General features: G+C 47.9%; 2 protein-coding genes across 2 annotated transcripts; both read right to left on the bottom strand.

The window, feature by feature from the left end:
• Positions 1 to 6,126: 6,126 nt before the first annotated feature.
• Positions 6,127 to 9,413, bottom strand: LOC101070334 (SLA class II histocompatibility antigen, DQ haplotype C beta chain-like). The gene is made up of 6 exons (XM_029840062.1): positions 9,257 to 9,413; positions 8,163 to 8,435; positions 7,486 to 7,699; positions 7,339 to 7,406; positions 6,806 to 6,919; positions 6,127 to 6,577 (listed from the first exon to the last, which is right to left on the bottom strand). The coding sequence occupies exons 1-6, from the start codon at positions 9,309 to 9,311 to the stop codon at positions 6,552 to 6,554; spliced, it is 750 nt and encodes a 249-aa protein (XP_029695922.1). The 5' UTR covers positions 9,312 to 9,413; the 3' UTR covers positions 6,127 to 6,551.
• Positions 9,414 to 10,082: 669 nt separating this feature from the next.
• Positions 10,083 to 12,590, bottom strand: LOC115250655 (H-2 class II histocompatibility antigen, A-K alpha chain-like). Its single transcript, XM_029840065.1, has 5 exons — positions 12,393 to 12,590; positions 12,125 to 12,216; positions 11,594 to 11,839; positions 11,123 to 11,407; positions 10,083 to 10,372 (listed from the first exon to the last, which is right to left on the bottom strand). Exons 2-5 carry the CDS (start codon positions 12,177 to 12,179, stop codon positions 10,251 to 10,253), a joined length of 708 nt encoding a protein of 235 aa, XP_029695925.1. The 5' UTR covers positions 12,180 to 12,216; positions 12,393 to 12,590; the 3' UTR covers positions 10,083 to 10,250.
• Positions 12,591 to 13,190: the final 600 nt, after the last annotated feature.

The following is a 13,190-nucleotide window of genomic DNA, read 5'->3' as shown; positions in this document are numbered from 1 at the left end:
ACCTTCACAGAAAGTGGTTCTGCGGGACCCTCTGGCTGCTGTCAGAACCGGTCCAGGAGCAAAGCCTCAGTCTGGCGACCCGCGAACACGCAGAATATTCGGTACCGGGGAAAGTTCCGCTCCAGTGTGGGAGTTCTGGGCAGCAGGCGCTCGTCCGTTCACGCCCGTGTCCCGGCCGGTACCGGAACACAGGCAGACTGGAGCGGAAGTGGAGCGCTTTCACGCCAACACCAGACGATCAAAGAAGTTCAAACACTCACCGACGTGACCGGAGCTGACGTCACCGCCCGGTCTGAGGGAAAGTCGAGGCCCGTCGCGGAATCACGGCCCAATGTCCGGTTGGGGGTCCGGTCCGGAGCGACTGCGGGGGGGGGCGATAAAAGCGACTTACGGTGGAAAGTTTAAACCGGAAATCGATACTTGGACAAAAAGAAAGGGGGAGAAAAGGGGGAGAGACAGAGGCTGGCCAGTGGCCTGGCCGCGCGGCGGGTGTGTGCGCGTCTGCGCCAGCGCGTTCCCGTGGCGAGGCCTGAGCTCGGACACAGCCAATCAGAAGGCGGCGTCGGGCTCGTGCAGCTCCGCCCCGTGCTGAGCCGCTCTCCGACGACAGAGGTGCCACTCTGCCCGGAAACTGCGTCTGTCCCCGCAAACACCGCGCGGAAACGACCGTAATGCCGACAAATGTCAGAGAGTTAGCTTAGCTTAGCTTAGCAATAACAAACGCAGGATAACTGCAACCAGAAGAAAACAAGCTTCTAGGGCGCTTGTTTGCAAGTAGTTTGTGTAGTTAATTGTTTTTACTTCATAGATACAGCTCATCCAAATATCATCGGTGCTAATTAGATATTTTAAATGGCATTGCGACAGCTGATGTGACGCAAAGAGTCAAACAATTCCTTTTAGGATCATTTGGTCCAACTGAAACGATCTCCGCAGGTTCCGGCTCTAGCCCCGCCCCTTCCCCTGAAGGCAGGTGACGGGACCAATCAGAGCCGGGACAGCGGTCCGTTTATGGGAGCTGCAGCAGCCAAATTGTCCAGAATTGTCCTCATTCCCTTCTGGGTTCGCACATTGATGAGCAGTTAGTGAGCAGGCTGCGCAGGAATGTTCCGGGCTGTTGCAGCTCACTGGACGGAGAAGAACCGCAACTTTCTCCCGCATCTGACCTTGGCCACCTTCTTGTGTCGCGCATTTTAATTACAGGAATGAGGCGAACGTCATTAGCCTCGATGTTGTCAGAAGGAAGAGTTGTTGATCCGTTTTTCGACATCCAAACTCTGGACGTTTCTCCACTTAAATCGCAGAGCCCGCGATGCCTCCTGGTGACCGACAGGTGGCGCTGCTTCCCCGACAGAAAGCGTTCTCAACCCTCCTCACGGGAATGAGGGCAAATGGTCGCGTTGTCACCACCTTTATTATGAGCTTTATCAAAAAGGAAGGTTTTAGGTCTGGTTTTAAACACCGAGTCTGCCTCCCAGATCCAGATGGGAGCCACTTCTCCTCTAAATTGAACAGGGAGCCAATGCAGGGACTGGACTAATGTGGTCTCTTCTCCTGGTTCTCCAACACCTGAATCAGCTGTTTTGATCTTTCCAGCGTTATTTCTTGGACTTTAGTCAATACCTGTCAGAACTCTGGCTGCAGCATTCTGGATCAACTGGAGGCTTCTTAAAGAGTTGTTTGGACCCCCTGATAATAAAGAATCACAATAGTCCAGCCTGGAAGGAACAAATGCTGGACTAACTGTTCAGCATCATGGTGGGTCAGTAGCTTCCTGATCTTTGTGATGTTCCTCAGGTGGAAAAAGGCACTAGAGACTAATTTAATGTGAGTTGAAGGAGAGGTTTTGATCCACACTGTGGCTTCATGTCCTCCAGGCTGGAGAGGAAACAGTGGGCAGACTTTCAATGAGCTGTGGTGCTCTTTAGGTTGAGAACGGAGTCACTGCCCTTCTTGGTTTTAGGTGTTCCTCTGTTATACTGGCCTTCCTGGCCTTCTTGGCCTTCCTGGCCTTCTTGGCCTTCCTGGCCTTCCTGGCGCTCCTGGCCTTCCTGGCCCCGGCCCTGGTTTGTCCTGGATGAGGACAGCCAGGTTGGGGTGGAGCCCATCCCTCCTGGTCAGTCGTGGGGCTCCCACTACGAAGCTACCAGTTAGCTAGGTAGCCCTGGTCCTGGGCGTCATTGAGACGACACGTGTTTGGATTTGACTGTTTCTACGTTTCCTTTAAGCAAAGAAGTAAAAGATCCACCAGCCAGATGCTGACAGGTCACCTGGGTTCTCTCTGAAGAACTCGTCATGCTAACGTCAGTAAAAAGTCTCGTGAGGGTTTTGATTCCCTGGCTGGTGTTGAGAATTGTCTTTATCTTGTTATGTGTTTCACCATATGTTCCTGTCTTCCCTTAGAAGTTAGGCAAGGTAGACTCATTGGTAAATGTAATAAAAACAGAGACATTCCAGTTGCAGGATTGTTGTTTGTTCTATTGTTATCTCAGGAGCCAGTCAGGCAGGGGGTGTCAAACACTCATTGTAAATGCGACATCAGGGGGGTTGATGATCACATTTGCATGAAGAATGGGATCTGGCTACCTGGGAAAACAATGGAAAAGAAGAACTCTACCAACACCGCATGGGACTGGAGGAAGAGGACGAGGCCATCCCAGCAGGGGATCTGGATTGGATTGCATGGACATTGTGAATTTACATGTGTGTGACTATAAAGGACTGGGCCCAGGGACAGTTAGGTGGTCAGACTTCGTGCCCTGGCAATTGACTCTGTTGTTGCTAGGGTTATGAACTGGCCCAGAGCTCTGTAATATTTGTATCTGGAATTGGTTCTATTGTTAAATACATTTTGAAATTGGTACTTTTCTTCTCGAAGTCTTCATTCAAAGAACACGCGGATTAGCAGCTACAATACGGGAGGTATTGCGATCCAACACTGGAAAGAAACAACTGAGCGAATATGCAGACGATGCAGTTTGGTCCTGGTTCTTCAGATGGTGCGTTGGGGGGCTCCAGGTTACTGGAGTGATGCAGGAAGAGGTGAAACCAGACCGCTGGGCAGAGAGAACCAGGCCGGCGTCGGCCCAGAAGGCACAGAACCGCTAACATCAGGGCGCTCAGGAACCTCAGGAACAAAGAACACAAGAATTGGAAGCGTTCTCCGATCACCTCAAAACAGACGAGCATGTAAAATTCACCCGGGAAGATGTAAAAGGAAACAGTCTGGCCTTTCTGGACTGTGCAGTCAAGATCACTGAGGACAGAAATCTCACCGTCGAAGTCTGCAGGAAACCTACACATACCGACCAGTACCTCCAGTTTGACTCTCACCACCCACTGGAACACAAGTTGGGAGTGATCAGAACTCTCCAACACCGGGCCAGAGAAATACCCACCACATCCCAAGGCAGGAAGAAGGACCAGGACCACATTAAGACAGCTCTCAAAACATGTGGCTACCCAGACTGGGCCTTCACCAAAACCTCAAGAAAACGAGACCTCAGCAAAGGAGAGGAGGAGAGAAACAAACGCCACAGCGTTTCCATCCCCTACCTGTCTGGAGTCTCGGAGAAGTTTAGGAGGATCCTCCAGAAACACGACACACCGGTTCATTTCAAACCCAGCAACACTCTCAGACAGAGGCTGGTCCACCCGAAGGACAAGACACCAAGACCCAAACAAAGTAATGTTGTTTATGCTGTGCAGCACCAGGAGGAACGTGAGGAACATTGGGGAAACCCAACAACCTCTCCACAGAAGAACGGCACAACACAGACGCGCCACCTCTTCAGGTCAGGACTCAGCAGGTCCACCTACTCCTAAAGGAGAGTGGGCGCTCCTCCAGGACAGCCCAGTACGGGTACTGGCCCGAGGAGACCGCTGGTCTGAGAGGGGGGGTCAAGGAAGCATCCATGTCAAACTGGAGAAACCATCCTTAAACAGAGGTGGTGGCCTGAGGCACTTCCTGTCACCCACAACAATGCAGTCCTCCACTCCTTCCACCAACAAACCAAACGTTCACACCATTCCAGGAGACCTGGAGACTCACGACCATGGGATCCAGCAGACAAAGGGGAGACACCTCAACAGAAACTAGGTGAACGACCCGACCAACGACCCTGCTAACGACTCTCAGGTGACCACCCAGAGCATTAGCATGCTAATGGTCCACAGGGGCTCTATTTTCAAGCTCTCTCCCCAGCGAGTTCAGAACTGAAGAAGCCTTCTGGATAGAAGGAGAAACGTCTTCAAGAGAAGAAACAGTCCAGTTGACAGAGAAAACTACCTTGGATATGATGACCTGGGTGATTGAGAATCTACACAGACAACAATGTGATGATCCGCTATCAGGTCGTGCACTAACAGGGATTTACACAAAAGAGATCTAATATTTAACAGTCCACACTTAATTGTGATATTAGTTTCTCCAACTTGTACTTTGGTATTAATTTTAATAAGATTATGGTGATTGACCGCTCCCCTGCTCTGTGCTTGATGTTACGAGTGGTTGTATCAGGACCCGAAAGCAGGCAGGACACAGTGGCGTATCGTTCCCAGAAGCTTTATTAAAGTTTATAGAACTCAAAAAGAGGCGTGGAGACCACGACTCGGTGCTTAATCAAAACAGGGAATGTAAACTTACGACAAAAGCAGTCCATGAAGGATTAAGAAAAAACAATAATCCGATAACGGGTTCAAAAGTTATCCACGAAGGAAACAGTCTCACAAAAGTCCAGGAGGGTACAGCCGGGGTTTTCCGAAAACGACAAAACACGCCAACGCTGGCCAACTGTGAGAACAGTCCATAAATAGGTGGCTTGATTACAATAGTCTGCAGGTGCATCAGTCCCCGGCACCACCTGTGGCTGAGGCATGGCTCCACCACGCCCCCCGCAGGAGAAACCCTGCAAAAGAGTTCCCAGAAACTGGGAACCTGACACTTGAACTTTTAACCGTGGAACAGAGACTACCTCTATAGTGTTAAATATGTTATTGTTGGTGGGTGAGGGTTCTAAGGAAGCAGCAGAGAGGTGTGTAAGACTACAACTCTGCGTCCTGGTCTGGACCCTGGATTGTCAGGTCACTTTGGGTCTAATAAAATTAGCCAGATTACTAGAAATGAGAGAAGCGCCATCTCGAGTGGGATGGACACCGTCTCTCCTAATCAGACCAGGTTTTCCCCAAAAAGTGCTCCAATTGTCTATAAAGGCCACCTGGGAAAAGCGGTTAGCCACAGGAAGCGGTTGGTGGTGCACCGTGGGCCTTTGTTTGGGGCTACGCTTCCTACGAACCGTCACCCAGCCGCCCTGGCTAGCTGGCTGCTCGGCTGCTGCCGGGGGACCGCTACCTGTAGCTACGCTAGGCAGCTCCGCAGCAGCTAGCTTACCCTGGCTACCTGACGCAACTCCAGCTAACTCCAAGCTGCGGAACCGCGTCTCAAGCTCGCTAAGTCTCGCCTCCATAGCCATAAATAAACTACACTTTCTGCACCTATTCCCTTCACTAAGGGAGGCAGAGGAGTAACTAAACATTTCACACGCTGAACAGACAAAGACACCGGGTGAAACAGACGGTGAGGCCATGCTAACGCTGATAATCGCCTGTATTTGTTTAATATAGATTATTTTTCCCTGTTGTTATCAGGTGACTAGACTTTCCCAAGTATTCAATTGTAAATAAAGTGAATCCAACACGCACCGTGCACCAACGAACTATTAAGGAGACAGGAAGTGACGTAATGCGTTACCCGACGGAAGATTCCAAAGTTTCTTTCACTCAAACTGATGTGATGTCGAGTCAAACCCGAGTTTGGAGATATGTGATATTGATCTTTTATTACCACGTTATTAGCAGAATCTTCCATGTTCAAATTATTGAGCAATAATCTTTGTGCTCATCTTCATTTCTGTCTCTCTTGGTCATCACAGATTAACAATCTACTGAATAATCCCTCAAATCTGAACAACAATCACACATTTATTCACTATTGTTGAGCTGCTGAGATGATTCCCTCTCAAATGATCTTTAAATCTGATGGATTCCTCATGATCACACATCTTTATTTCTGCCACCAGGGGGCAGCAGCCCTGAAATGTCCAGAATAAGCAGGTTATTAATGAGACATCAGAGTTCTCAGGTGGTTTATTGGAGTTATAAATGCATCACATCAGAAGATTAGAAAATATCAATCACACAAACTGTCAGCTCTGACTGATCACATTACTGATCACATTATTGATCACATTACTGATCACATTATTGATCACGTTATTGATCACATTACTGATCACATTATTGATCACATTACTGATCACATTATTGATCACATTATTGATCACATTACTGATCACATTATTGATCACATTTGTTGAAGGAGCAGAAAGAAAATGCTGATTATGACAGAGAAGCTCAACAGTCCAGATAAATGCAGCCCAGAACCAGGTTCTGGACCAGAATGCAGATCATCAGCCGCTCCAGCAGGTGGCAGGCAGCAGGAGGATACAGAACCAGGTCCAGGACCAGGACTAGGACCAGGACCATGTCCAGGATCAGTTATTGGGGACCAGGATCCTCCCTAAAGAAAGAAAGAGACACACAACAGGGTCAGGGACCCAACTGGTCTGAACCATCCAAACTGGTCTGAACGATCCAAACTGGTCTGAACCATCCAAACTGGTCTGAACCAGCCAAACTGGTCTGAACCATCCAAACTGGTCTGAACCAGCCAAACTGGTCTGAACCATCCAAACTGGTCTGAACTATCTAAACTGGTCTGGTCTAAACTGGGATAAACTGGTCTGACCTCGAGATTTTCTCTTGAAGTAGATGAATCCAGCCAGAGACAAGATCAGACCCAGGATCAGGCCTGATGCTCCGATGGCGATCTGGTTCCTCTCAGATTCAGGCATGGATGGGTCTGAGGGGAGACAGGTGGGGACAGACAGGTGAGTGTACAGGCAGGGAGAGAGACAGGCAGCAGACAGACAGGTGAGTCTCTGACAGACAGACAGGTGAGTCTCAGACGGACAGGCAGGCAGGCAGGCAGAGAGAGACAGGCAGCAGACAGACAGGTGGGGACAGACAGGTGAGTGTACAGGCAGGGAGACAGACAGACAGACAGGCAGCAGAGCAGACAGACAGGTAGGTGAGTCTCAGACAGACAGACAGGCAGCAGACAGACAGGTGAGTGTACAGGCAGGGAGACAGACAGGCAGGCAGGTGAGTGACAGGCAGACAGACAGGTGAGTCTCAGACAGACAGGCAGCAGAGCAGACAGACAGGTGAGTCTCAGACAGACAGACAGACAGGCAGCAGAGCAGACAGACAGGTGGTTACCCCAGTCTTTGACCAAACGGGTTTTCAGGCTGGCGTGCTCCACCACGCAGGAGATCTTCTCTCCAGACCTGTTCCAACACATCAGAGCCGTCAGTACCGGGTCAGTCAAGGTCGTTGACCTGCATCTGGCCGTAGAGCCGGACCCACCTGGGCGTGTACTCCAGGTGAGAGTGCAGCTGGTAGAACCAGTCGCCGTCCGCCAGCTCGTCCGTGGAGGTCACATCCTGGCTGACCTCTTCTCCATCTCTCTGCCAGCTCACTTTGATGTATCTGGGGTAGAAGTCGTAGACGCTGCAGACCAACATGGCGGGATGTCCTCCAGCAGGGGGCACCACCGAGTGCACTCGAACAGTGGGCTCAACTGGAGAGAAGAAGGTGGAGCACCGGGTCAGAGGGGATTGGTGGTCATTTAGAATGATTCTTCTCAAAGCAAAGCTAATGGCCTAGTAACAACAATAACAACAACAACAACAATAATAATAAATACAGACAACTTTTAGAAATATTCAGCAGTGCAAAAGTCAATATTTTCTCAGTTTGAGGAAATTCATTCAGTCATAAATTTATTTTAAAAGTAATAATAATGATGATAATGATCATAAACGTAATAACAATAATAAAACACATAAATACATAAAATACAAAAGAATAAAATTGCAGTCAGTGATCTAAACTATTGTCCTGCAGTGACCGCGATCAACCACCAGGTGGCGCTGTTCGCCTGTTCGATCTGCTGCTGCAAGTGGATCCATGGATGATCAAGCGATCATCGGTGATCAATAGTGTGATGTGAGAGTTGGGCTGTAAAGGAGCCGCAGACTTACCGGACTTTGACAGAATGTTGTCGTAATCGATCTTTATATTGTGCTGACAGACTCGCTCCTTCTCAGCCCTCATCTGCTCCAGATATGAAGTCATATTATTCCAGTAATCCGCCTGATGCATTCCGTATTTCGTGAATCCCTCAAACTTCCCCACGCTGCTGCTGAAGCGGGCATGCATCAGTTTGTTGTAGTAAAATGAGCTGGAATATTCGATGTCCTTCAGATCGGTGGAGTTAAAATTACAGCGATCCACCCAATAAAGTTGAAATCCACCTGCAGAGAGAAGAGGGGTCGGTATCGATGAGTGATCAGTGTATTAATGAGTGATCAGTGTATTAATGAGTGATCAGTGTATTAATGAGTGATCAGTGTATCGGTGAGTGATCAGTGTATTAATGAGTGATCAGTGTATTAATGAGTGATCAGCGTATTAATGAGTGATCAGTGTATTAATGAGTGATCAGTGTATCGGTGAGTGATCAGTGTATTAATGAGTGATCAGTGTATTAATGAGTGATCAGCGTATTAATGAGTGATCAGTGTATCAATGAGTGATCAGTGTATTAATGAGTGATCAGCGTATCGGTGAGTGATCAGCGTATTAATGAGTGATCAGCGTATTAATGAGTGATCAGCGTATCGATGAGTGATCAGTGTATCGGTGAGTGATCAGCGTATTAATGAGTGATCAGCGTATTAATGAGTGATCAGCGTATCGGTGAGTGATCAGTGTATTAATGAGTGATCAGTGTATTAATGAGTGATCAGTGTATCGGTGAGTGATCAGCGTATCGATCAGTGATCAGCGTATCGATGAGTGATCAGTGTATCGGTGAGTGATCAGTGTATCGGTGAGTGATCAGTGTATCGGTGAGTGATCAGCGTATCGATCAGTGATCAGCGTATCGATGAGTGATCAGTGTATCGGTGAGTGATCAGCGTATCGATGAGTGATCAGTGTATCGGTGAGTGATCAGCGTATTAATGAGTGATCAGTGTATTAATGAGTGATCAGTGTATCGGTGAGTGATCAGCGTATCGGTGAGTGATCAGCGTATCGATGAGTGATCAGCGTATCGATGAGCTGCTCTTACCTGCCGTGTACAGGCTGATGAAGAGGAGGAAGACTCTGAGAGATGATGAAGACATCCTGCTGTGAAGCTCGTGAAACGATCACTGACTCGATCTGAGTCGGAACTCAATTTAAAGTCGCGCTGACGTCAGCGGCTCATCAGCTGTTGCCAGGCAGACTGATCCGCTGGCGAGATCAGCTCGCGCTTCACCTGGAACGACCTCTGCAGGTTCTAAGATCCCTCGATCTGATTTAACCGGGTGACCAGAAGCTCTCCTTCTTCACCAACCCAGCGATTTTAATCTGGTGAGTTCGTTTTATGAGTTCTAATAATAAATATAATAATTTTATGAGCTCTAATGATAAATAAAGCTCCTAAACAAACAATAGAGCTTCTGCTTGATGACCAGAGCGTCTAGAAGACAACCTTTAAAAGGGTAGATTTTTTCTACCAGCCATTGTGCTGATGGACACAACACCTGTCCAGGTGTCCTCCTGCCTCCTGAGGACAGGTTAGACTCCGCCCCCTGTGGCCTCATAAAGAACCCGAGTTCCTGTGAAGAACCGGGTCCATCCTGACAGAAGGTCTGGAGCTCCTGCCTGGCCCTGAACCCCCCTAGATGTATTTATTATTATTATTATTATTATTATTATTATTATTATTATTATTATGGTTGTTGTTATTGTTATTGTTGTTATTATTATTATTATTATTATTATTATTATTATTACTATTATTATTATTATTATTATTATTATATTAATAGTGACAGTCTTTAGTGACCAATAAAATCAAGTTCCTTTGATGTTTTTCTGCCATTTGAACTCACTTCAAATCAAACACTTTCTCATCTTTTCAGGTTTTTAATATTTGAAGACATCAGAGAAAAATCATCCAGCATTTATCAACATGAGCTGACTGTGATCTTAGTGAGCACAAGCTGTGGGAACAAAGATCCACCACATCGGGATCCTCTGGATCCTCTGGATCCTCTGGATCCTCTGGATCATCTGGATCATCTGCACTCGTTCCCTTTGATGAGGAAGAAGGTCCCTGCAGCGACCCCGAGGAGACCCAAGGTCAGACCCAGACCACAGAAGACTGCAGGGCCAACTCCAGGCTGCTGCACCTCCACAGCTGCAGACATGCAAACACACATTAGCTGTCTGTCTGTCTGTCTGTCTGTCTGCCTGCCTGTCTGTCTGTCTGCCTGCCTGTCTGCCTGTCTGCCTGCCTGCCTGCCTGCCTGCCTGCCTGCCTGTCTGCCTGCCTGCCTGCCTGCCTGCCTGCCTGCCTGTCTGTCTGTCTGCCTGCCTGCCTGCCTGCCTGCCTGCCTGCCTGCCTGCCTGCCTGTCTGTCTGTCTGCCTGCCTGCCTGCCTGCCTGCCTGCCTGCCTGCCTGTCTGCCTGCCTGCCTGTCTGTCTGTCTGTCTGCCTGTCTGCCTGCCTGCCTGCCTGCCTGCCTGTCTGCCTGTCTGTCTGCCTGTCTGTCTGTCTGTCTGTCTGTCTGCCTGCCTGCCTGCCTGCCTGTCTGCCTGTCTGCCTGTCTGTCTGCCTGTCTGTCTGCCTGTCTGTCTGCCTGCCTGCCTGCCTGTCTGTCTGTGTTTAAATAAGAGCAATAATAATAATAATAACAATATCAGTGATAATATTAAACGGTAACAGTAATAACAGTAGTAATAACAACAATAATAATAATATCAGTGATAATATTGAACGGTAACAGTAATAACAGTAGTAATAACAACAATAATAATAATATCAGTGATAATATTGAACGGTAACAGTAATAACAGTAGTAATAACAACAATAATAATAATATCAGTGATAATATTGAACGGTAACAGTAATAACAGTAGTAATAACAACAGTAATAATCCGTCTCACTCCACATCCTGGTGTCCAGGCCGCTCAGCGCCGGGTGTTGGACCCTGCAGCTGTAAATGTCTCCCTGCTGGGGGACGAAGGCCAGTCTGGAGATCTGGGTGAAGGTTCCCTCTTTGTTGGGGTAGGGAACGTTGATGCTGGTCCCCTGGGTCACGTGCTCTCCGTTCCTGGTCCAGGAGACGTTAACGGGAGCCGGATAGAAGCCGGTCACGAAACAGATCAGAGTGTTCTGCTGACTCAGCTGGACTTCCTCTTTGGTGTAGATCATTGGACTGGTGGGAGCAACTGAACAAAAGCATCAGTCAGACGTCAGTAGGAGTTCACCTTGTTCTCAGCTGCAGAATGAACATTTTATCTTCATCATCAGTTATTCCAGAAGATTCCATAAACTGCATTAGTGGCTAAATTGTCTGTAGAATATTGATGCATTTCAACTTATTCAGTCACAGATGGAGGACGGCATGTTTTTACCTGTCTCTGGCGGCATGTCTTTGAGGGATTTACGAGTAATATCCAGGCTGGTTTTACAGGTCTGCAGATCAGCCACAGCTTGGCTGTAGAAGCCTTCAAATGTGACAGGATCTATGAACGGAGGGGTGCCGTAGACTCCTTCTCCTTTACTGAAGTCTGCGTACCAACGCTCTTCACTATCCAGACCAAACATGTCTTCTCCATCCAAGTCTGAACAGCCTGTGATACCAATGTCTTCATGTTGACCTGAGAAGAGAAAGACAACCTTCAGTCTGCCTGTCTGTCTGCCTGTCTGTCTGTCTGCCTGCCTGTCTGCCTGTCTGTCTGTCTGTCTGTCTGTCTGTCTGCCTGCCTGCCTGTCTGTCTGTCTGTCTGTCTGTCTGTCTGTCTGTCTGTCAGTCTGCCTGTCTGTCTGCCTGTCTGTCTGTCTGCCTGCCTGTCTGTCTGTCTGCCTGTCTGTCTGTCTGCCTGCCTGTCTGCCTGTCTGTCTGTCTGTCTGTCTGTCTGTCTGTCTGTCCAACACAAACTCACTGTCAGCAGAGGCACCGACGACGCAGCAGAGGATGAGGAGCAGCATCTTCATCATCTACCTGTGGAGCTGAGCCAGTCTGTGACCAAGGCTGGTCTGGTCTAACTGTGATCTGGTCTAACTGTGATCTGGTCTAACTGTGATCCGGTCTAACTCTGCTCCGGTCTAACTCTGATCTGGTCTAACTGTGATCCGGTCCAACTCTGATCCGGTCTAACTGTGATCTGGTCTAACTGTGATCTGGTCCAACTCTGATCTGGTCTAACTGTGATCTGGTCTAACTGTGATCTGGTCTAACTGTGATCTGGTCTAACTGTGATCTGGTCCAACTCTGATCCGGTCTAACTGTGATCTGGTCTAACTCTGATCCGGTCTAACTGTGATCCGGTCCAACTCTGATCTGGTCTAACTCTGCTCCGGTCTAACTCTGATCTGGTCTAACTCTGATCCGCTCTGAGGAAGTCTGACAGAAACTCGGCTGTTGTTGAACTTTCAGACTTTGAGCAGCCAATCAGAGAGCAGAGCTGTGGTGACATCATCAATAACCAGGTAAAGGCTGCAGCTCACAGAACCTGATATCAGCTCAGTCATCAATACTTCTTTTTAGGAATAATTTTATTTTTATTAAATCTGTGGAGTAAGTAAAGTTTAAAAACTTTCATTTAATCTGGAGAAATTTTATTATTTTAGATTTCAGTGAGGGATGAAAAGTTTTAATTCAGATTGAACAGAAAGTAAACACATTTGTTCCAGAATACTGAGTATTTAGTGTTGGTGCCTTGATTTATTGGTATTTCAGTCAAACATTCAGAGCTGACGATGATCCCGTTGGAAATAAATGTAAATAAACAGGTTTAAATGAGAAATTTCATCTGAAGCTTCTGAAAGCACCAACACGGAAGATGTGAACATGAGCAGAACCTGAAGAACCTGATCCAAAGAGAAGGAACAAGTCTGGTGTCAGCTGATGCTCCAGGAACCTCAGCAGAAACTCTTGGACTCATGCTGCCATCAGGGGGCGGAGCCTGTTCAGATGGCGCTCTACCAAAACTGCTGTTTTTCTTCGTT

The sequence above is a fragment of the Takifugu rubripes genome, chromosome 8 (assembly GCF_901000725.2).
Source record: "Takifugu rubripes chromosome 8, fTakRub1.2, whole genome shotgun sequence".
Classification (NCBI taxonomy): Eukaryota; Metazoa; Chordata; class Actinopteri; order Tetraodontiformes; family Tetraodontidae; genus Takifugu; species Takifugu rubripes.
Note: the sequence above shows the minus strand (reverse complement) of the source record. Positions and strands in the feature narration are given on the sequence as shown.

Coding starts and splice junctions, on each gene's coding strand:
- LOC101070334 (XM_029840062.1), bottom strand. CDS start 9,311: ATGTCTTCATCATCTCTCAGAGTCTTCCTCCTCTTCATCAGCCTGTAC. Junction 7,700..8,162: donor CAACATTCTGTCAAAGTCCG/GTAAGTCTGCGG, acceptor TCTTCTCTCCAG/TTGAGCCCACTGTTCGAGTG. Junction 7,407..7,485: donor CACCTGGAGTACACGCCCAG/GTGGGTCCGGCT, acceptor GTGTTGGAACAG/GTCTGGAGAGAAGATCTCCT.
- LOC115250655 (XM_029840065.1), bottom strand. CDS start 12,179: ATGATGAAGATGCTGCTCCTCATCCTCTGCTGCGTCGTCGGTGCCTCT. Junction 11,840..12,124: donor CGTCGGTGCCTCTGCTGACA/GTGAGTTTGTGT, acceptor TTCTCTTCTCAG/GTCAACATGAAGACATTGGT. Junction 11,408..11,593: donor AGACATGCCGCCAGAGACAG/GTAAAAACATGC, acceptor GCTTTTGTTCAG/TTGCTCCCACCAGTCCAATG.